This window comes from Geotrypetes seraphini, chromosome 3, assembly GCF_902459505.1.
Source record: "Geotrypetes seraphini chromosome 3, aGeoSer1.1, whole genome shotgun sequence".
NCBI classification, from domain to species: domain Eukaryota; kingdom Metazoa; phylum Chordata; class Amphibia; order Gymnophiona; family Dermophiidae; genus Geotrypetes; species Geotrypetes seraphini.
Window position 1 is genome coordinate 201,851,532 of NC_047086.1, and position 18,889 is coordinate 201,870,420.

At 42.5% G+C, this 18,889-nt stretch overlaps 1 protein-coding gene across 3 annotated transcripts in view; it reads left to right on the top strand.

Annotated features, from left to right (window-relative positions):
• The window catches only part of LOC117356327 (ATP-dependent 6-phosphofructokinase, muscle type-like), a 240,359-nt gene that overhangs the window by 141,275 nt on the left and 80,195 nt on the right, over positions 1 to 18,889 (top strand). For all 3 annotated transcript variants that reach the window (XM_033935393.1, XM_033935395.1, XM_033935394.1), the window contains one exon: positions 16,265 to 16,328. In XM_033935393.1, the coding sequence (XP_033791284.1) occupies positions 16,265 to 16,328 (64 nt within the window). The remainder of the gene's footprint in view (positions 1 to 16,264; positions 16,329 to 18,889) is intronic.

Below are 18,889 nucleotides of genomic sequence, written 5' to 3' on the forward strand. Positions count from 1 at the left end.
ATTCTGAAGTGGAGGGAAGACCCTAGTTTACCAGCATGGGATATGCATTTTAAAGAGGGGAAGGATAATTTTAGTTTCTGGGTGGATCTTGTGGAATTTGGACTTGAGGAGTTACAGGATAATGGAATAAAAGGAGGAAGGATGCCGTGGAGGATCTTGAAGGTTAGGCAGGCACATTTAAAGTGGACCCTGGAGATTACAGGAAGCCAATGGAGCTTGGACAGGAGTGATGAGACATGGTCAAATTTACTTTTTGAGAAGATAAGCTTAGTTGGAGTCTATGGAGGCTTTTCTTTGTTAGGCTTAAGTAGATAGAGTTGCAATAGTCCAATCTGGGAAGGATGGTGGCTTGTACGAGGACGGCAAAGTGTTTTTGATGGAAGCAGGACCTCACTTTCCTCAACATGTGAAGGCTATAAAAGCATTTTTTTTATCAAGGAATTGAGGTGGTCATTGAAGGATAGTGAGGAATCAGTGGTGATGCCCAGAACTTTGCTTGAGAACTCCAACTGAAGTGAGGATCCTGAGGACAATGGGAAGGAGGTGGGAAGTTGGTCTAATTAGGGCCGAGCCAAAGTAGTTTTGTTTTGGACTCGTTCAGTTTCATTTGTACAGTGAGGGCCCAAGATTGGAGATTCGTTATGCATGAGGAGATGTTCGCTGCGAGATTAGTGAGGTTCGAGTCAGTCTCGAGGAGGACCAGGATGTCATGGGCATAAGTGTAGAGTATTTCTAGGGGGGATAGGTGGAGGAGTTTCAGGGAGGACATATAAATGTTGAAAAGAATAGGAGATAGGGAGGAACCTTGCAGGACTCCACATGTCGGTTTCCATGGGGAGGATGAGATGCCATTCTTGGTAACGGTGTAAGAACGGGAACGTAAGAAGTTCGAGAACCAGTCAAGGATTGTAGAGCTAATGCCTATCTCGGAGAGACCATGTTATACTTTATTTTTTTCAAATTACACTGGCTTGCAGTTGAGGCAAGAGTGATATTTAAATTTGGGTGCATATGTTATAAGGTGTTGCATGGTCTTGTACCCAGTTACCTGTTGGACCATTTTATATTTGCTAATTTAAGATGTTCACAGCGTACTCATGCTTTATTTGCTTTTCCATCTATAAAGGTTGTTCATACAAAAGATATTTGCAACAGCTTTTGTCGTTTCAGGCTGCAACTTGGGATAAAGATTTTAGTTTTTTGATAACTAGCTCTGCTTTCTACGAGCATTTTAGGAAATTGTTGAAGACCTATATATTTTGTAAAATTTTTAGAAGCTTAATGCTTTGTATTTCATTGTGATTGTTCAGTTTTTCTTGTCTTGTTAACCACATAGAACTTTTAAGGTATTACAGTATACAAATAAGTTTTTATGTTATGTTATAAAAGGAAGATAGGAGGGACAGAGGAGGCTGGAAAAGAAAGCTAACTAGAAGGAGTTTGGTGAAGGAGGCAAGAAGTCAGGCTACAGAGGTATTTTGGGAAGCAGCAGGAAGAAGTTAGGAAAGTTGTTGGAAAAGCTGTGGGTCTCTGGAAAGGCTGGCACAAAGGATAAGGTAGAAGTGAAGTGTTAGGAGCAGTGTGAATGTGTTTGTACCCTGTTGGAGCTGGGTCTGGGATCCTATTTTGTAAAGGCACATAGGCACCTCGGTTGCCTCTATAAAACAGATTTAAAAATAGACATGCTTTGAACTTCTTACATAGGCGTCCTATAAAATCCAGTCCTGTGTGTCAGTAGCAAGTATGAATATGTGTGTGTTCCTAATCCTGAGCAATTCTTTGAGCACTTACAGTCATATGAAAAAATTAGGACACCCCATGAAATATTCAGTTCTTTCTTTAAAAAATGTTTACACATTGATGTCAAATCTTTTTTTTTTTTTTTTTAATCTCTGGAAAAGAAAGTGATGTAATTGCAGATAAAGAACAAAAATTTTCCTTGATTTACTCATGAAACAAAAGATATCCACAAAAATGTATATTCTAACTGAGGAATAAATTAGAACATCCTAATAGCTAGTGTTACCCCCTTTGGCTGAAATAACTGTAGTGAGATGCTTCTTGTAGCCATCTACCAGTCTCTGACATCGGTCTGAGGAAAGTTTGATCCACTTCTCAATGCAGAATTCTTTCAGCTGTGAGATGTTTGAGGGGTTTCTTACATATATAGCCCATTTCTAATCACCCCACAGCATCTTATTGGGATTAAGATCAGGGCTTTGACTCAGCCACTCCAGGACTCTCCATTTCTTAGTTTTCATCCAGTCCTTGGTGGATTTACTGGTATGTTTTGGTCATTGTTGTGTTGCAGGGTCCCATTCCGCTTCAGCTTTAATTTTCTTACAGATGGTCTCACATGTTTCTCAAGCACCCTCTGATACACGGTAGAATTCATGGTGGATTCTATGATGGTGAGCTTGCCAAGTCTTGTTGCAGCAAAGCATCCCCAAACCATGACACTTCCACCTCCATGCTTCACAGTTGGTATGAGGTTCTTTTCCTGGAATGCTGTATTTGGTGTACAGCAAACATGTCCTCTTTTCTAGTGTCCAAATAATTCAATTTTAGACTCATCTGTCCATAGAACACTATACCAGAAGTCCTGGTGTTTGTCTACGTTCTCTCTGGCAAACTTCTGTCTGGCCTTGATTTTTCTCTTAGAGAGCAAAGGTTTCCTCTTTGCACACTTCCCTTGCAAGTTAAATTTATGCAGTCTCTTTCTGATTGTAGAGGCATGCATTTTCACATCAACAGTAGCAAGAGCCTTCTGTAGGTCCTGTGATGACATTTTAGGGGTTTTGGAGACTTATTTTTTGCATCTGACGGTCTGCTCTGGGGGTCAACTTACTTTGAAGGCCAGACCTGGGCATGTTGGCAGTTGTTTGGAAAGTCCTCCACTTGTACATTATTTTCCAGACCGTGGAATGGCTAATGTCAGATTCTTTTGAGATCTTTTTAAATCCCTTACCAGACTTATAAGCTGCTACAATCTTCTTTCTGAAGGCCTCAGACAACTCTTTTGATCTCACTATGATGTGCACTCTCACCGCAGCAATCATGAGCACACCAAACTAAATGTCTGAGGCTTAAGTAGGGCAAACCTCCTTCAAAATGCTGAGTAACGATGTTCTAATCCTGTGCTCCTGATATGATACACCTGTGTGTGATTTGAGCCACTTTAAGTGAGAAGATATGTGGGGGTCCTAATTTATTGCTCAGTTAGAGTACACATTTTTGTGGATATATTTTGTTTCATGAGTAAATTAAGGGAAATTTTTGTTGTTTACCTGCAATTACATCACTTTCTTTTCGAGAGATAAATTTAAAAAAGATTTGACATCGATATGTGAACATTTCTTAAGAAAGAACTGAATATTTCATGGGGTGTCCTAATTTTTCACATGACTGTATGTGCACAGTTACAGAATTACCCTCCTAGAAGGTAATTCTCTAATGGGGCACCTATAAAGAAAAGTAAATGCCTCTTTTTCTTTATGGAATACTAGCACAAGTAGCTGAAAATGCACTTATATTTAAAAGACAGGATCACATATACTAGACCTTTGCCTAGAAGTTATCACAAATGTGTATATATTGTAGAATTGTATTATGCACTCTGCCTGCGTTCATACCCACTGATAAAGTTTATCAGATTTCCAAGTTTATGCAGGTACTTCATATCCCACCTACCATGTCTAAGTGGCTAACAGACTAATTAAGAGAGGGCATTGATGATGCTAGTCTAGACAGTGACAGTAAGGAGAGGAGGTTGAACTACAAATTTTGAAAATATAGAGGGACGTTAACAAAGTAAGAAGCATCCAGGTCATTCGCTCGACTCCTATCTTATCTAGAAATGAGGAAAAAAGGGAGTTAAACATCAGAGAAGCGAAATATTTTAAGTTCTGTTTGAATTTATCTAAAGATGTTTGGAGCCTGACATGAAGAGGAAGTATGTTCCATAATTCAGTGCCTTGAGCTGTGGGTAGTATCCAGAATAATTTTGTAGATCGTGGGACCAATAAGACGATTCTATTGTGTGGATCTGAGTGTTCTTGAGAGCAGTGGTATAACCAGACAGCCCCCACTTCAAAATATAAATATTTTAGCTAATGAGGATCCCCAAGCTCTGTCAGTTGAAGTCTTTCTCTGAAGGTAGCTAGAATTCCCGTTTACCAAGCTTGGCAGGCAGCAATGTCCCTAAGCCACTGATGCTGGCACCCTACATGTACTTAGTTGTTGGTGGCTCAAGGTTGCTGTCACCAACTGCAGAGTGTAGTAGAAAGGGAGTTCTGGCCGTCGTTTGAGAAGATTCTCAGCTAGGGATGCTTGGGGATTCCTATCAGCAAGGGTCAGGGCCAGTGTTTGCCTTGCTAGGACCCAGGTCAGAAAATAAAGGAAGCCTCCCCTTCTTGATCCCCTCTCCTCCATGCCTTCCCTCTGATTTCCCCACCTGCCACTACTATCATACCAATAGAACCCCACCAAACACAGAACAAGGGATCACAAATTAGAAATAAAAATATTTAGACAATGTGTCCTTGTACTGTTGGATTTCTGTACACTCTGTGTTGCACTCGCTAATAAAAATTATTATACAAAAAAAAAAGCTTTGCTTTTGATCTTCAAACGGAAAAAAATTTGCAGATTGCGACTGGAGTGTATGGCGATTATCCCGTTCTTTTATTTCTTTTCTGTATACTGCCAGTTTGAATTCCCACCCGATTTTGTATCTCTTTTTTTTTTTTTTTTAATTTATTTATCAAATTTTTACATATTATAAATCAAGTATCCACTTGTACAGAAAGTTGAAGAAAAGCAGGAAAATAATACTCAAAAGTAAAATACATGGTAATCAAGTAAAATAAAATAAAATTTTTAGCTTAAATTCAGCTCAAGTCCTCAAAATTAGATCCAAGAAGGATAAGGCGGACTTAGTAACAAATACTAACAACTATCAATTCAAATATTAGGAAAACAAGATCCCTTGGCTGAGGAAGGATATCATTATTCAAATGCACTTCACTTTGATTTTGATTTTCCTTCATCCAGCCGAGTTCCTACCAAAAAGGCTGTCAACTGGAATGGTTCAAAGAATACATATTTCTTCATATGATATTGTATTACACATTTACAAGGGTGTCAAAGAAAAAAAGTCCCACCAAGAGATATAACTCCTGGTTTCAACAAAAGAAACTCTCGTCTTCTTCTTAGGGTTTCCCGTGCCAAGTCTGGAAACATTAATATTTTTTGTCCAAGAAATTCTTTCATTTTGTTTCTAAAGAACAATCTAAGCAACCAGTTTTTATCTGGGGCAAGAGCCACAGTAAGAAGCAATGTTGCCGGAGATGCAAGCTCTCTATCCGAAAGTTCCAAAATTGCTGAAACATTAATTGGTTGATTATTCTCCTGTTGTTTAGATGGTGATTTAATAGGTTTCGTTGGTAGGTAATATACTTGAGTAAGTGGTGGTAATGTATCCTCTGGAATACCCAAAATCTCCAACATATAACGTTTCAACATATCCCTCACCGAGGGTATCTTAGGAAAGTTAATCAGTCGGAGATTATTATTACGCGAAAAATTCTCCAAAGTTTCCAATTTTCTACACATATTTGTATTATCTTTTATTATTACTTCATTAAGCTGTTTTGATGCTTTTAATTCCTGTTGTATATTCTCAATAGAATTCTTAGATTCACCAATTTCAACTTTTATATTTTTTATCTCAGTTTCTTGAAGAGTAATTTTATTTTCCAGCTGCAAAAGCTGGGGCTTGACAGACTTGGCTAGGTCAGCCACCAAATCCAAAATTGAATCCAGTGTTACTTCTCTGGGTTTTTCAATAACATATGAAGAATTAAAAGTTTGAATAGTCTCACCAGTTTTCAGCTGTTCCTGGTAATCCTTCTGCTGGCCTGAAGTAGTCCCTGATGTTTCCAATTTCTCATTATTCTTTGGACTCACCTGAAAACTCAGGGAGTCCATTTCCACGCTCCCCTCACTGTTCTCCCTGGCCTCCGAGGGTAGATGCCTGCCTTCTACCAGCAGCTCCTCCTCTCGTGGGGAGCTGGTAACCTGAGGAGGTGGGGGAGGTGCCCTAGCGTCGGGGCTCAGCGTAGTCTCCAGCCCCAAGGAGATCGCCTCATTCCCGCCCCTCTGAGGCGTCTCCAGCGGGGGCACCGACGCTGCCGGGACATCCTGCATCCGACGCAGGAGTTCTTCTATGTTGCCGAACGAGGGGACCGCCGAGCGCCGCGAGGCTCCAGCGGCGCTGCGGCCTCTCCTCTTCGGCATTCTAAGTAAGTAACTCTTTCCTTTCTGAAAAGTTTTCAGAAAATCTCCGGCGTGCTGCTCAGCGTCCGGGACCGTCGGCCGTCTTGGATCCGGTTTTGTATCTCTTATGGGCCTTGTGTCCTTGTACTGTTGGATTTCTGTACACTCTGTGTTGCACTCGCTAATAAAAATTATTCTACAAAAAAAAATATTTAGACAAAAATTGAACTGGGAACCCCAATAAGTTAAACTTAGCATATACTGCAACACTGGAGACATAAAGCAGAAAATCATTTCCTTTTCTACTGAAAACAATACAAAGACATTTACTATGTACATTGCCCAAAGCTAACACATTCCACATAAGAATAGCTTTACTAGGTCACATCAACAGTCCATCTAACCCAGCATCCTGTTTCCATAGTGGTCAATCCAGGTCACAAGTACCTGACAGAAACCCAAATAGTAACAATGTCCCATGTTACTGAACCCAGGGTAATCAGTGGCTTCTCCCATGTCTGTTTCAATAGAAAACTATGGACTTTTCCTCCAGGAACTTGTTCAAATCTTGTTTACATCCAGCTATGCTAATCACTGTTACCATATCTGGAACTCATTCCATTTAAAATATTCAAAATAAAATGCCTTTTATTTTTCAACATGTTGGCTACAGTTATTTCTTTTCTTCTGTCTGTTGTCTGCTAATTCTTCTTCAAGTGGCTTGTCCATTTGTCTTTTCTCCTCTCTCCATTTGTCTATTCCCTCACTACACCTGTCTCTTGACATACTGATGATTCCTTTTTAGCTCTTGTCTGCCTCTTTCTCACCTTTCTCCTTCTTTTTACTTTTCAGCTAGCTATCAAATTTCCATCTTCTTCTTTCACCCGCTAGCTCTCCAGTTCTCCATCTCACTCCTTCCTCAACCCTCCATTCCCTTTCATCTTTAATCTTCTTCCCATTGCCACATTTGTACTCTCTGTAAACATTATCTTCTCATTCATTTCCTCGCCACCCATCTCCTCTCGCTCCCAGCTCTCCAATAGGGTTCCACCATTCCCAGCATCTTCCTCCCTTCACCTTTCTAGCCCAGCATCTGTTCCTTCTTCCTCCCCTTCTCTTTTCCCTCCTGCATATTCCCTCATGGTCCAGTATTTCTCCCTCTCTCATCCCTCACTCCCATTGTCTGGCATCTCTCCATCACTCCCTTCTGCTCCTGGATTCAACATCTCCCTTTTTCTCCTGTCTCTATACCTACTATGTATTTCTCCCTCCATCTTATATACTCCCATGTCCAACATCTCTCTCTTTCTCCCTCCCTTGTACCCTAGGTTCAACATCTCTCCCTCCGTTACATTCTAGGTTCAACATCTCTCTTCGCCCTCCCCCATTCAGCATTTTCTCCCTTTCACTGCTGTGTCCAACATTTCTGCCTCTCCCCCTATCCACCATCTCTCTCCCCCTCTTTTGTGCCCTGGGTCTAACATCTTTCCCTTCCACCATAATGTCTAACATTCCTCCCTCTACCCATGCACCATCTCTCATAAGAACATAACATAAGAATTGCCACTGCTGGGTCAGACCAATGGTCCATCCTGCCCAGCAGTCCGCTCATGTGGCGGCCCCAACGTCAAGACCAGTGCTCTAAATGAGTCCAGTCTTATCAGTTTAGCATGAACTTGTCCAACTTTGTCTTAAAACCCTGTAGGGTGTTTTCCCCTATAACAGACTCCGGAAGAGCGTTCCAGTTTTCTACCACTCTCTGGGTGAAGAATAATTTCTTTACATTTGTACGGAATCTATCCCCTTTCAACTTTAGAGAGTATTCTCTCGTTCTCCCTACCTTGGAGAGGGTGAACAGTCTGTCTTTCTCTACTAAGTCTATTCCCTTCAGTATTTTGAATGTTTCAATCATGTCCCCTCGCAATCTCCTCTTTTCAAGGGAGAAGAGGCCCAGTTTCTCTAATCTCTCGCTGTACGGCAACTCCTCCAGCCCCTTAACCATTTTAGTTGCTCTTCTCTGAACTCTTTCGAGTAGTACTGTGTCCATCTTCATGTACGGCGACCAGTGCTGCGTGCAGTACTCCAGGTGAGGACGCACCATGGCCCAGTACAGTGGCATGATAACCTTCTCTGATCTGTTTGTGATCCCCTTCTTGATAATTCCTAGCATTCTGTTCACCCTTTTCGCCACCATAGCACATTATGCACATTGTGCAGATGGCTTCATGGACTTGTCGATCCTCCAACATTTCTCCCTTTCTTGCCCTTTGCTCCTCGCCATTCCATATGCAACATTTTCCCTTTGGTTTTGGGGTTAGCGACAAGGAGCATGTAACAATCGCTATCGCTAACCAGTTGAAATGTTAGATAGAAGGGAAGGAGATGCATGGACCGCAGAAGTCCAGCCTGCTCCCCCGATGCCCATCTTCTCCAAGTCCTCTACTGCTGGGTGGGTGGGTCTGAGTCCAAACTGGGTGGGCCAGGCCTACCCATGGCTATGTCCCTAGTTAAATGTCTGTAGAGATAAAGTATGGTCTCAGCATTGCAGATCTTAAAGACAAGCAATAGAATCTTGTGAGTAATACGATAAATTATAGAGAACCAGTAGGCAGTCTTAAGTAGGGGGGAGTAAGATATGTGATGTTCTGTGATTAATTTAAAAGCAGTATTCTGGATGCTCTGTGGTCACTTTCAGTAGTTTACTTTAATATCTGTATACAGTGAATTATAATACTCAAGATGACTGTTGACTAGAGAGTGGACAAGAATATTTAAAGCTGGAGGATATAGGAGATTGTAGATGGAATGGATTAACCATAATTTGTAAAGTAATCGTTGAAATACAGCAGAAATCTGGGGCATAAAGGATAAGACAGAGTCAAGAACTACTCCTAACACCTGGGTGGAGGAAAGTAAGATGGGAGCGGAGAATGTTGCATTATGATTCTTGGTGAAAAGCAATGATTTAGATTTGCTAGGATTGAGTATCAATCTTTTGGTGACCAGCCAGTCTGTTAAATATGCTAGTTTGGTATTTACAGTGTTAATTTGGACTTGCACCATCAAGTTACCTTGTAATCTGATTAAGTGTGAGGGAAATAGAAATCATAAATAAATAAAATCATTTCACACATATTTCTGCTAGTCTGTATTCCTTAAGTGCATGCATTTATGCATGGAAGTAGCCACTTATGCATGTAAATGACCAGTATACCACTGTGTATGCACCTTTCTGCTGCCTAAACGTAGGCAGCTCTTTTAGAATTACTACCTTTGGGTCAGTTACATGTATAAACTTGCTATTTGCCCATGCAGATTCCATGGCAGCATTATAGCAGGATTTTTCATTGTTCAGATAAACTTACATTAGTGGAAAAAGCAATGAGTCCCTGATTTGCATGAAACAAACTGGGGCGTACCTTTTCCTTTTCCTTTCTACTACTACTACTACTACTTAGAATTTGTGCATATGGCATCAAAGTATTAGTTATATTTTTTTAACTATACCTGATGAAGGTTTTAGGAATGCATTAACATTTCTTTGCTTGCTTGAATTGTTGTGGAGGGGTAACTTAGTGGTTATTGCAGTGGCCTGAGAACCAGATTAGATTCCCATTGCAGCTCCTTGTGATTCTAGGTAAGTCATTTAACCCTCCATTGCCCTAGGTTTAAAATAAATATCTGTATATAATATATAAACAGTTTTGATTGTAACCACATAAAGGCAGTATATCAAATCTCATCTCCTTTGTTTACTGTTACTCAAGTCATAACACTCCTCAACTTTTTCTCCTGTTCACATAGCTCACACAGTCCTCTGTTTTTTTTATACCTATGGACCTCTTGTTTTTCTTATGGGATTGTAGGCTCATTTTCCATGTGGCTTCAGAAGTTGGTACCACATGATCTGTTTCTTATCCCAGGACAAGCAGGCAGCATATTCTCACATGTGGGTGACGTCATCCACGGAACCCAGATACCGACAGCTTCACAAGCAGATTTGCTTGTAGAACTTCAGAAAGTTTGCGATTGCCACACCGCGCATGCCTTCCCGCCCAGCATAGGGCACGTCTGTTCTCAGTTTTCCGCAGAGCCAAGTCCTTTTTTGACGCTCTGCGCTAGACTCGGTTCTACTTCATGCATTCTCTCACCACGGTTCGTGTTTTATTTCTTTCAGGGTCGCTGTGTATTTCTTGCACGATTCGGGTGTTTGTTTGTTTTTAATTATTTTACTTTTTTCTTTCAGTCACGGCAGGGCCTGCCTCACGGCCTCAGCTGACGGGTTTCAACTTAGCTGCGGCTATCTTCCCGTTTATGTCCCGGCCAGCCGCAGGATTCAAGAAGTGTAGCTGGTGCCAGTGCACAATCTCCCTCATTGACCCATATCGGTGGTGTATTCAGTGTTTGGGACCTGACCATCGTCCGGAGTCGTGTGTTCACTGCGCTACCCTTCAACCTCGTGCCTGCAAACGTCGTCGAGTTCAGGTGGAAAAACTCTTCGGAGGTATGGATCCACTTGCCCCGGTTTCGACCTCGACCTTGTCTTCAACTTTAATAAAGATTTCCTCGTTCGGCACGTCCTCTACCTCGAGTAAATCTGCTAAGTTTTCACGACCAAATCAGTTCAGTTGTAAGAATTTGTTTTTTTAAACTCCGTCTTATCCGCTCATTAACCTCGATTTTAGGAACAGAAGCAATTACAATTCTAGTACATTCCCTTGTCATCTCTCATTTAGACTATTGTAACTCACTCTACACTGGTCTCCCACAAAAAGAAACCCGCCGTTTACAATTAATTCAAAATACTGCAATAAAACTCATTTATAAAATAGGCAAATATGATCATGTTACTCCACTTCTGAAAGATGCACACTGGCTACCAATCGCGCACCGCATAACCTATAAAGTCATCCTGCTTATTTTCAAAATAAATCTCACAAACCAGCCTCTATTTCTTCATAAACTACTTATCCCCCATAGCTCTCCACGAATTCTGAGGTCTACCGACCAAAAACTATTACGAATCCCTTCTATCAAAGAATTTTATAATACTCGAAAAATAAATTTTACAGTTGTTGCCCCTACACTATGGAATGCTTTACCTCAACAACTTAGAGAAGAACAACATTTAGATAAATTCAAGATCAATTTGAAGACATTTCTATTTCAGGATGCATTCTCTCTGTCTTAGTTTTATTTTTTATTGTTATTTTTTTATTTTTTTTCCTTCCTCTTCCCTCTTCTCCCCATCTACTTTATTCATAAACTCTTCTGAATCCAATTCATATATCCAACCGCTTTAAAAAAGCGATCCTACCCAAATTGTTTTTTTCCCATCACTACTTCTCCCTTTCTTCTCTAAAATATGTAACTTTCCCCCTCCCTCTCCCTCTTATCCACACGTTCATGTTAGTCAAATTATGTTTTAATGTTCACTCACTACATTTTATAACTAAACTTTTATAAATCTTATTGTAAACCGGCCAGATACTTTGTGATGGTCGGTATATTAAAAAGTCAATAAACTTGAAACTTGAAACTTGACGAGATGCTTGCCTTGCTACCTCCCTCAGATCAGGTGTCAGCAGTAATTATCAAGATGCCTAAGAAGCATGTCTCCAAGTCGAAGGGTCATTTTTCCTCCTCTTCCCCGGAGACTATAGCCACACCAAATGTACCAGATCCTCAAGTCTCAGTGTTACATGTGGAGGCTATGATCCAGACCATCGTGGATCATCAGTTTGGTAATATGCTTGCCAAACATGCTCCTACCTCAACTCTGCTTCCTGCAGTCCAGCCTGAGCACTTAGCAGTATCACAAGGAGTCAAGTCCTTTGCTATACCTCGAGCTGATCCTCCTCACTCTATACAAGGAGTCGAGTCCTTGGGAGTGCCTCGAGAAGACTCTTCACACTCTATGCAAGGAGTCGAGTCTTTGCGAGTGTCTTGTCTGGAGCCTCGAGATGCCTTGACACCAGGCATTCAACCCCTTTTGGTGTCTCAATCTCCAGCCTTATAAGGCATCGTCCTTCCTGAGGCATAGGGCAAAGACTCCTCGACTTTCTGGAGACCTGCCTGATTCGAGGCACGGTTCTCCACACCAGTCGAGACAAGACTCGTCTCTCCAGGCCTCGAGACTCTTCTAGGCCTCCAACTCCAAAGTCACGGACACCACCTCCTTCTACGAGGGATTCTTCTACGAGGGGTTCTATCCACTCTCTCAGTGAGTCATCTATACCTGCATATTCAGGCCTCGGGTATCAGTACTCCAGAGAAGCTTCACTCTTGTTCTCTGCCTTATGAGGCACCTCGAGGTCACCTTCTCTTTGAGGTCAACCATCCTTGGAGCAGATATCTTTTTCTTATTTCCTATGTCAAATGAGTGAGGAACTCAATATTACTCTGGATTCTGATTCCAAATACTCTCAGGAGTATTTAGAAGAAATGGGTGGGTATGTCTCGTCCACCTGCGGTGCCTCTCAAATTACCCATTAATAGACTTCTTTCTCAAACTTTCAAAAAAAACTTTGAGACACCTTATTCCATTTCTGCTGTTCCAGAGAAGCTGGAGTCTCGTTAGAGGATGGTCCACTGCAAGGGCTTCGAGAAATCTCAGTTATCACATCAGCCCCTTCTTGTGGAGTCTTCTCTGAAAAAAACCAATCCTGCCAAAGTTTATGCCACTGTCCCTCCTGGAAGAGAGGGCAAGACCATTGACAAATTTGGTCGCTGGCTGTATCAAAATTCTCTCATGGCAACTAGAGTTTTGAATTACAACTTTGTTTTCATTTCTTATTTCAAGCATTTGGTTGGCACACTGCATGAATATTTCAAATATATTCCTCAACATCGTCTTCCAGGTTTTCAGCAGACAATCACCACTCTGAATCAACTCTGCATGCATCTTCTTCAATCTTCCTAAGATGCATTTGAACCTTCCTCGAGGGTCACTGCCTTTTCAGTAGTGATGTGCAGGCTTGCCTGGCTCCGCACTATAGATATGGACTCTAATCTTCAAGATCGTCTGACTAACATTCCTTGTCAAGGAAATGAATTGTTTGATGATTCCATCAAGGCAGCTACTAAACGATTGTCTGAACATGAAAAATCGTTTGCTTTTATCACTCGTCCTAAGCCTTCCACTTCTAAAAGCTTCAGACCTCTTCCATCTTATCAGAGGAGTTTTCCACAGAGAGCAGCTCCTTATACAAGAGCACCTCCTAAGAGACCACAACAACAGCAGAGGCAACAGAAACCTCATACTCCTGCTGCGCCTAAGGTTTCTCAGCCTTTTTGACCATCTAATACAGAGCATAACCTCCATCATTCTGCCTCTGTCCTTTTCCCCTTCCCATTGGAGATCGTCTCCATCATTTTTACCACCGCTGGGAGATCATTATATCAGATCTCTGGGTGCTGTCCATCATCAGGAAAGGATACTCTCTTCATTTCATCCAGGTTCCTCCAGATCTGCCTCCAAGAGACTATCCTTCCAATCCATCCCAGGCTGCCCTTCTTATTCCAGAAGCTCAAGCTGTGCTTCGTCTCTGTGCCATCAAGGATGTTGCGCTGGAACAGCAGAGCAGGAGGGGATTTAATCCCGTTACTTCCTAGTTCCGAAGAAGACAGGCGATCTGTGACCTATTTTGGACCTCAGAACCCTTAACAAATTTCTTATCAGTGAGAGATTTTGGATGCTTGTTCTGGCATCTCTATATCCCCCTTCTAGATCAGAACGATTGATTATGTTCTCTATATCTCAAAGAAGCTTACATGCACATTCCCATTCATCCAGCTTCTCGACAATTCCTCAGATTTTGGGTGGGGAATCTGCATTTTCAGTACAGAGTGCTACCTTTCGGCCTGGCTTCATCTCCAAGAGTGTTTACCAAGTGCCTCATGGTAGTGGCAGCAGCTCTGCAAAACCATGGCCTCCGGGTGTTCCAGTACCTGGACGACTGGCTCATCAAGGATTCAACATCTCAAGGGGTTATTGTAGCGACCCAATGGACTACGTAGTTCCTACAAAGTTTGGGATTCGAAATCAACTTTCCCAAATCCCAGCTACAGCCTTCTCAAACTTTGCAGTTCATCGGAGATGTTCTAGACACTGTCCGGCTCAGAGCATTCCTTCCTCAACAACGTCAGGAGGCTCTCATTCATCTCTGCCACGAAGTGTCTTCCTTGACAAAAATTTCAGCAAGACACATGATGGTTCTCCTGGGTCACATGGCCTCTACAGTTCACGTGACTCTTTTTGCCAGACTTCACCTCAGAAATCCTAAGTGGACCCTGGCATCTCAGTGGGTACAGGTTTGCGACCCACTCTTTCAGCACATCAGAGTGATGCCTTCATTGAGACAGTCTCTCCACTGGTGGATGCTCTCTTCCAGTCTCTCCAGACGTTTATTATTTCAAACACATCCTCATCAGAAGGTTCTCACGACAGATTCTTCGACCTACACTTGGGGGGCTCATCTCGATGGTCTCTGTACTCAAGACAACTGGTCCAGTATGGCTCATCAGTGTCGCATCAATCTGTTGGAACTTAGAGTGATCTTCAATGCCTCAATCTACCTCCTTGTCTTCAGTTTTGGATTACCTGTTCCATTTGTTTTAATCAGGCCTCAAATCCACATCCATTCAAGTCCATCTCAGTGCCATTACTGTTTTCCATCAGCCTATCGAAGGGAAACCCCTCTCTGCTCATCCTGTAGTTTCCAGATTTATGAAAAGACTTTTCAATGTCAAACCACCTCTCAAACTGCCTCCAGTGGTTTGAGATCTCAATGTTGTTCTTGCTCAATTGATGAAGCCTCCTTTCGAGCCAATGGATTTGGCTCATCTTAAATATCTCACTTGGAAAGTGGTTTTTCTCATTGCTCTCACCTCTGCTCGCAGGGTCAGTGAGCTCCAAGCTTTAGTTGCAGACTCACCTTTCACAGTATTCCATTATTTCAAGGTGGTCCTCTGTACTCATCCTAAATTCGTACCTAAAGTGGTTTCAGAATTTCATTTCAATCAATCTATTGTACTTCCAATATTTTTTCTAAAGCCTCATTTTTACCCTGGAAAATCAGTTCTTCACACTCTGGACTGTAAGCGTGCTTTGGCTTTCTACTTGCAACACACTCAACCACATAGATCTGCACCTCAACTTTTTGTCTCCTTCAATCCAAACAAGTTGGGACACCCAATTTCTAAGTGCACCATCTCCAACTGGTTAGCTGCTTGGATCTCTTTCTGCTATGCCCAGGCTGTACTACATCTACAGAGTCAAGCCACAGCCCATAAAGTCAGAGCCATGGCAGATCAGTAGCTTTCCTCAGATCTACTCCTATTGAGGAAATCTGCAAAGCTGCCACTTGGTCCTCAGTTCATACATTCACTTCTCATTATTGTCTGGATACTTTTTCAAGATGGGATGGCCATTTCGGCCAGACAGTGTTACAAAATGTATTCTCCTAAGTTGCCAACACTCCCACCATCCCATTTTGTTAGCTTGGAGAATATGCTGCCTGCTTGTCCTGGGATAAAGCACAGTTACTTACTGTAACAGGTGTTATTCAGGGACAGCAGGCAGATATTCTCACAACCCACCCACATCCCCTGGTTGGCTTCTCTGCTAGTTATCTGAACTGAGGAGAGACGCACCCTACACTGTGCAGGAAGGCACTCGCGCATGAGCGATGCAGCAGTCACAAACTTTATGAAGTTCTACAAGCAAATCTGCTTGTGAAGCTGTCCGCATCCAGGCTTCATGGATGACGTCACCCACATGTGAGAATATCTTCCTGCTGTCCCTGGATAACACCTGTTATGGTAAGTAACTGTGCTTTTTGGGCAGCTACCAAGGACAGGACTCCTTCTAGTTTGCGCTTGAAGCAGGGGCTCCTGGCGCTTGAGAAGCTGGCCTTTTGCAAGGAGATGGGATTGCTTTCAGTTCTCTAGTAAAGTTGATTCATTCACGGGATTCTCATTCTTGCAGGAGCTTTGAGAATAATTGGAATGTTTACAAAGTGCTGGCCCACATACGTCCATCCCCCACCAAGGTATGGATCTGAAACATGCAGGTAACATGCAATTATATCTAGGGCATTGGCCCTTTCAATGAATATTCCATGGAAAAATTTATTCTATAGAAGGGTTCTAAACCTAGTCCCTGGCCAGCCAGTTGAATTTGAATATGCATGAGATAAATTTACATGTACTGCTTCCATAATATGCAGATTTATTTCATGCAGATTCATTGTGGATATCCTGGAAGCAGTGTTCCCTCTAAGCTGCATAGCTACGCTGCCGCGCACTTCTTTTCAGAGCCTGGCACAGCAGTTCTTAGCTGCCATGCACCAAAAGCAATCCTAACCCTAACCCTCCACCACTTAGGCCACTACTACAGCTTTTCCAAACGAGCAGCAGCAATGACATTCACAGCCTCTTGTGTGCTCAGCTGCTGACTCTGCACTGGAACCAAAAGAGGATGTCAAGAGTGCGTCCCTGTGTGTGAGAGAGGCGGGCTGTTTTGGTTTATCTGCCACTGCTGCTCATTTGAAGATGTAGCATCAGCGACTGGAGGGAGGTAGGAAAGCTTTGCTCTTGGTATGTGGTAGCGGGAAAAGAAGACACAGGAGGGATATGTGAGGAAAGGGGAGAGGAGGAGAGTGAATGGAAGATGCTGGATGGAAAGAAAGAGTGGGGAAACAATGACATATTGATGGAAAGGGAGAGAAGGGGCAGACAAAAGAACATACTGTGGAAGAGAGAGGGCAAAGGCTGGGAAGGGGAGATGCAAGGATAAGAACATAAGAATAGCCTTACTGGGTCAGACCAATGGTCCATCAAGCCTAGTAGCCCGTTCTCATGGTGGCCAATCCAGGTCACTAATACCTGGCCAAAACCCAAGTTGTAGCAATATTCCTTGTTATCAATACAGGAAAAGCAGTGGCTACCACCTTGTCTTTTTCAATAACAGACTATGGACTTTTTCTCCAGAAATTTGTCTAAACCTTTCTTAAAATCAGCTACAATATCCGCTCTTACCACATCCTCTGGTAACGCGTTACAGAGCTGAACTATTCTCTGAGTGAAAAAAAAATTTCCTCCTATTGGTTTTAAAAGTATTTCCGTGTAACTTCGAGTGTCCCCTAGTCTTTGTAATTTTTGACGGAGCGAAAAATCAATCCACTTGTATCCGTTCCACTCCACTCAGGATTTTGTAGACTTCAATCATATATGGAATAGGGGAGAGATAGAGGAGGAAGGGAAATGGGAGACGCTGAATGGAAAGGAGAGAGAGGGCAGACATTGTATAGAAGTGGGGGGGAGACAGAGAGGTTGCCGACGCTGGATGTAAGGGGAGAGATAGAGGAGGAAGATACTGGTGGAAGGGAAGAGAGGAGGCAGATTCTGTATAGAAGGAAGACAGATTCTAGATAGAACAGGGAAGAGAGAGGGCAGATGGGGGTTGGGTTACAAAGAGGAGGGAGATGATGGAAAAAGGGAAGTAAATTGGATGAAAAAGATGGATGAAAAAGTGAGGAGGAGAGAAGGGGGGGGGCAGATGTATGGAAGGGGAGAGATACAAAAAGGAGAGAAATACTGATGGAAGAGAAGAGAGGGAAGATGTTGGACAGAATTGGGAGAGGGAATAAGCTGTATAGAAGGAGGGAGACAGAAGCCTGGATGGAAAAGGGGAGAGACAGGAGGGAGATGATAGAAGGGGGAGTGAAAGAGGAGAGAGGAGGCAAACTATATGGAAGGTGGGGAAAAGACAGAGGAGAGAGATATTAATTGAAGGGGAAAGAGAGTGTGGAGACGTTAGATGGAAAGGGGGACAGATGAGGCAGACACTTCCAGGGGGGAAAAATTGATTAATCTTACCATGCTAATGTAATTTTGAAAGGTTTGGGTTTTTTCGTAATATCGCTGTCTGTATACAGTCTCTTCCTCTGTAAACTGCTCTGAACTGTTTGTGGTATTGCAGTATAAAAATAAAGTTGTTATTATTATTATTAGAAAGGGACAGATTCTGGATGGAAGAGGGGAGAGAAATGAACAGATATATGGGGGAGAGAGATAATGATGGAAGGGAAAGAGGGGAGGAATAGGGGACAAAGAGGGCAAAGTTAGTGAAAGTCTGGGAATAAGTGATATATTTTTTTATTGGACTAACTAGAGCATGTTTAGATTAGCTTTTGAAGGTAATATTTCTTATCCCAGGACAAGCAGGCAGGTATTCTCACTAGTGGGTGATGTCATCAGACAGAGCCCCGGTACGGACGTCTCACAAGCACGTGTTGCTTGTAGAAACTTAAAGTTTCTAGATGCCCGCACCGCGCATGCGCCGGTGCCTTCCTGCCCGGAGATCCGGGCGTGTCTCCTCAGTTCTTTCTTTTCCGCGGAGCTGAGAAGTTCAACTTCATCATGCGCTAGCTGAATTCAGTTAAATTTGCCTTCCTTGTCCGCGTTTTCGCTTTCTTTTAATTACAGTTAACAGTACTTTTCTTTTTCAGTAAAAAAAAAAAAAAAAAAAAAAGAAGATTATTTCCTCCGGCGGGTCGAACGGGCCGGCCACGTGGCTCAGGCCCACTGGCTTCGACCTCGCGGCGGAGAT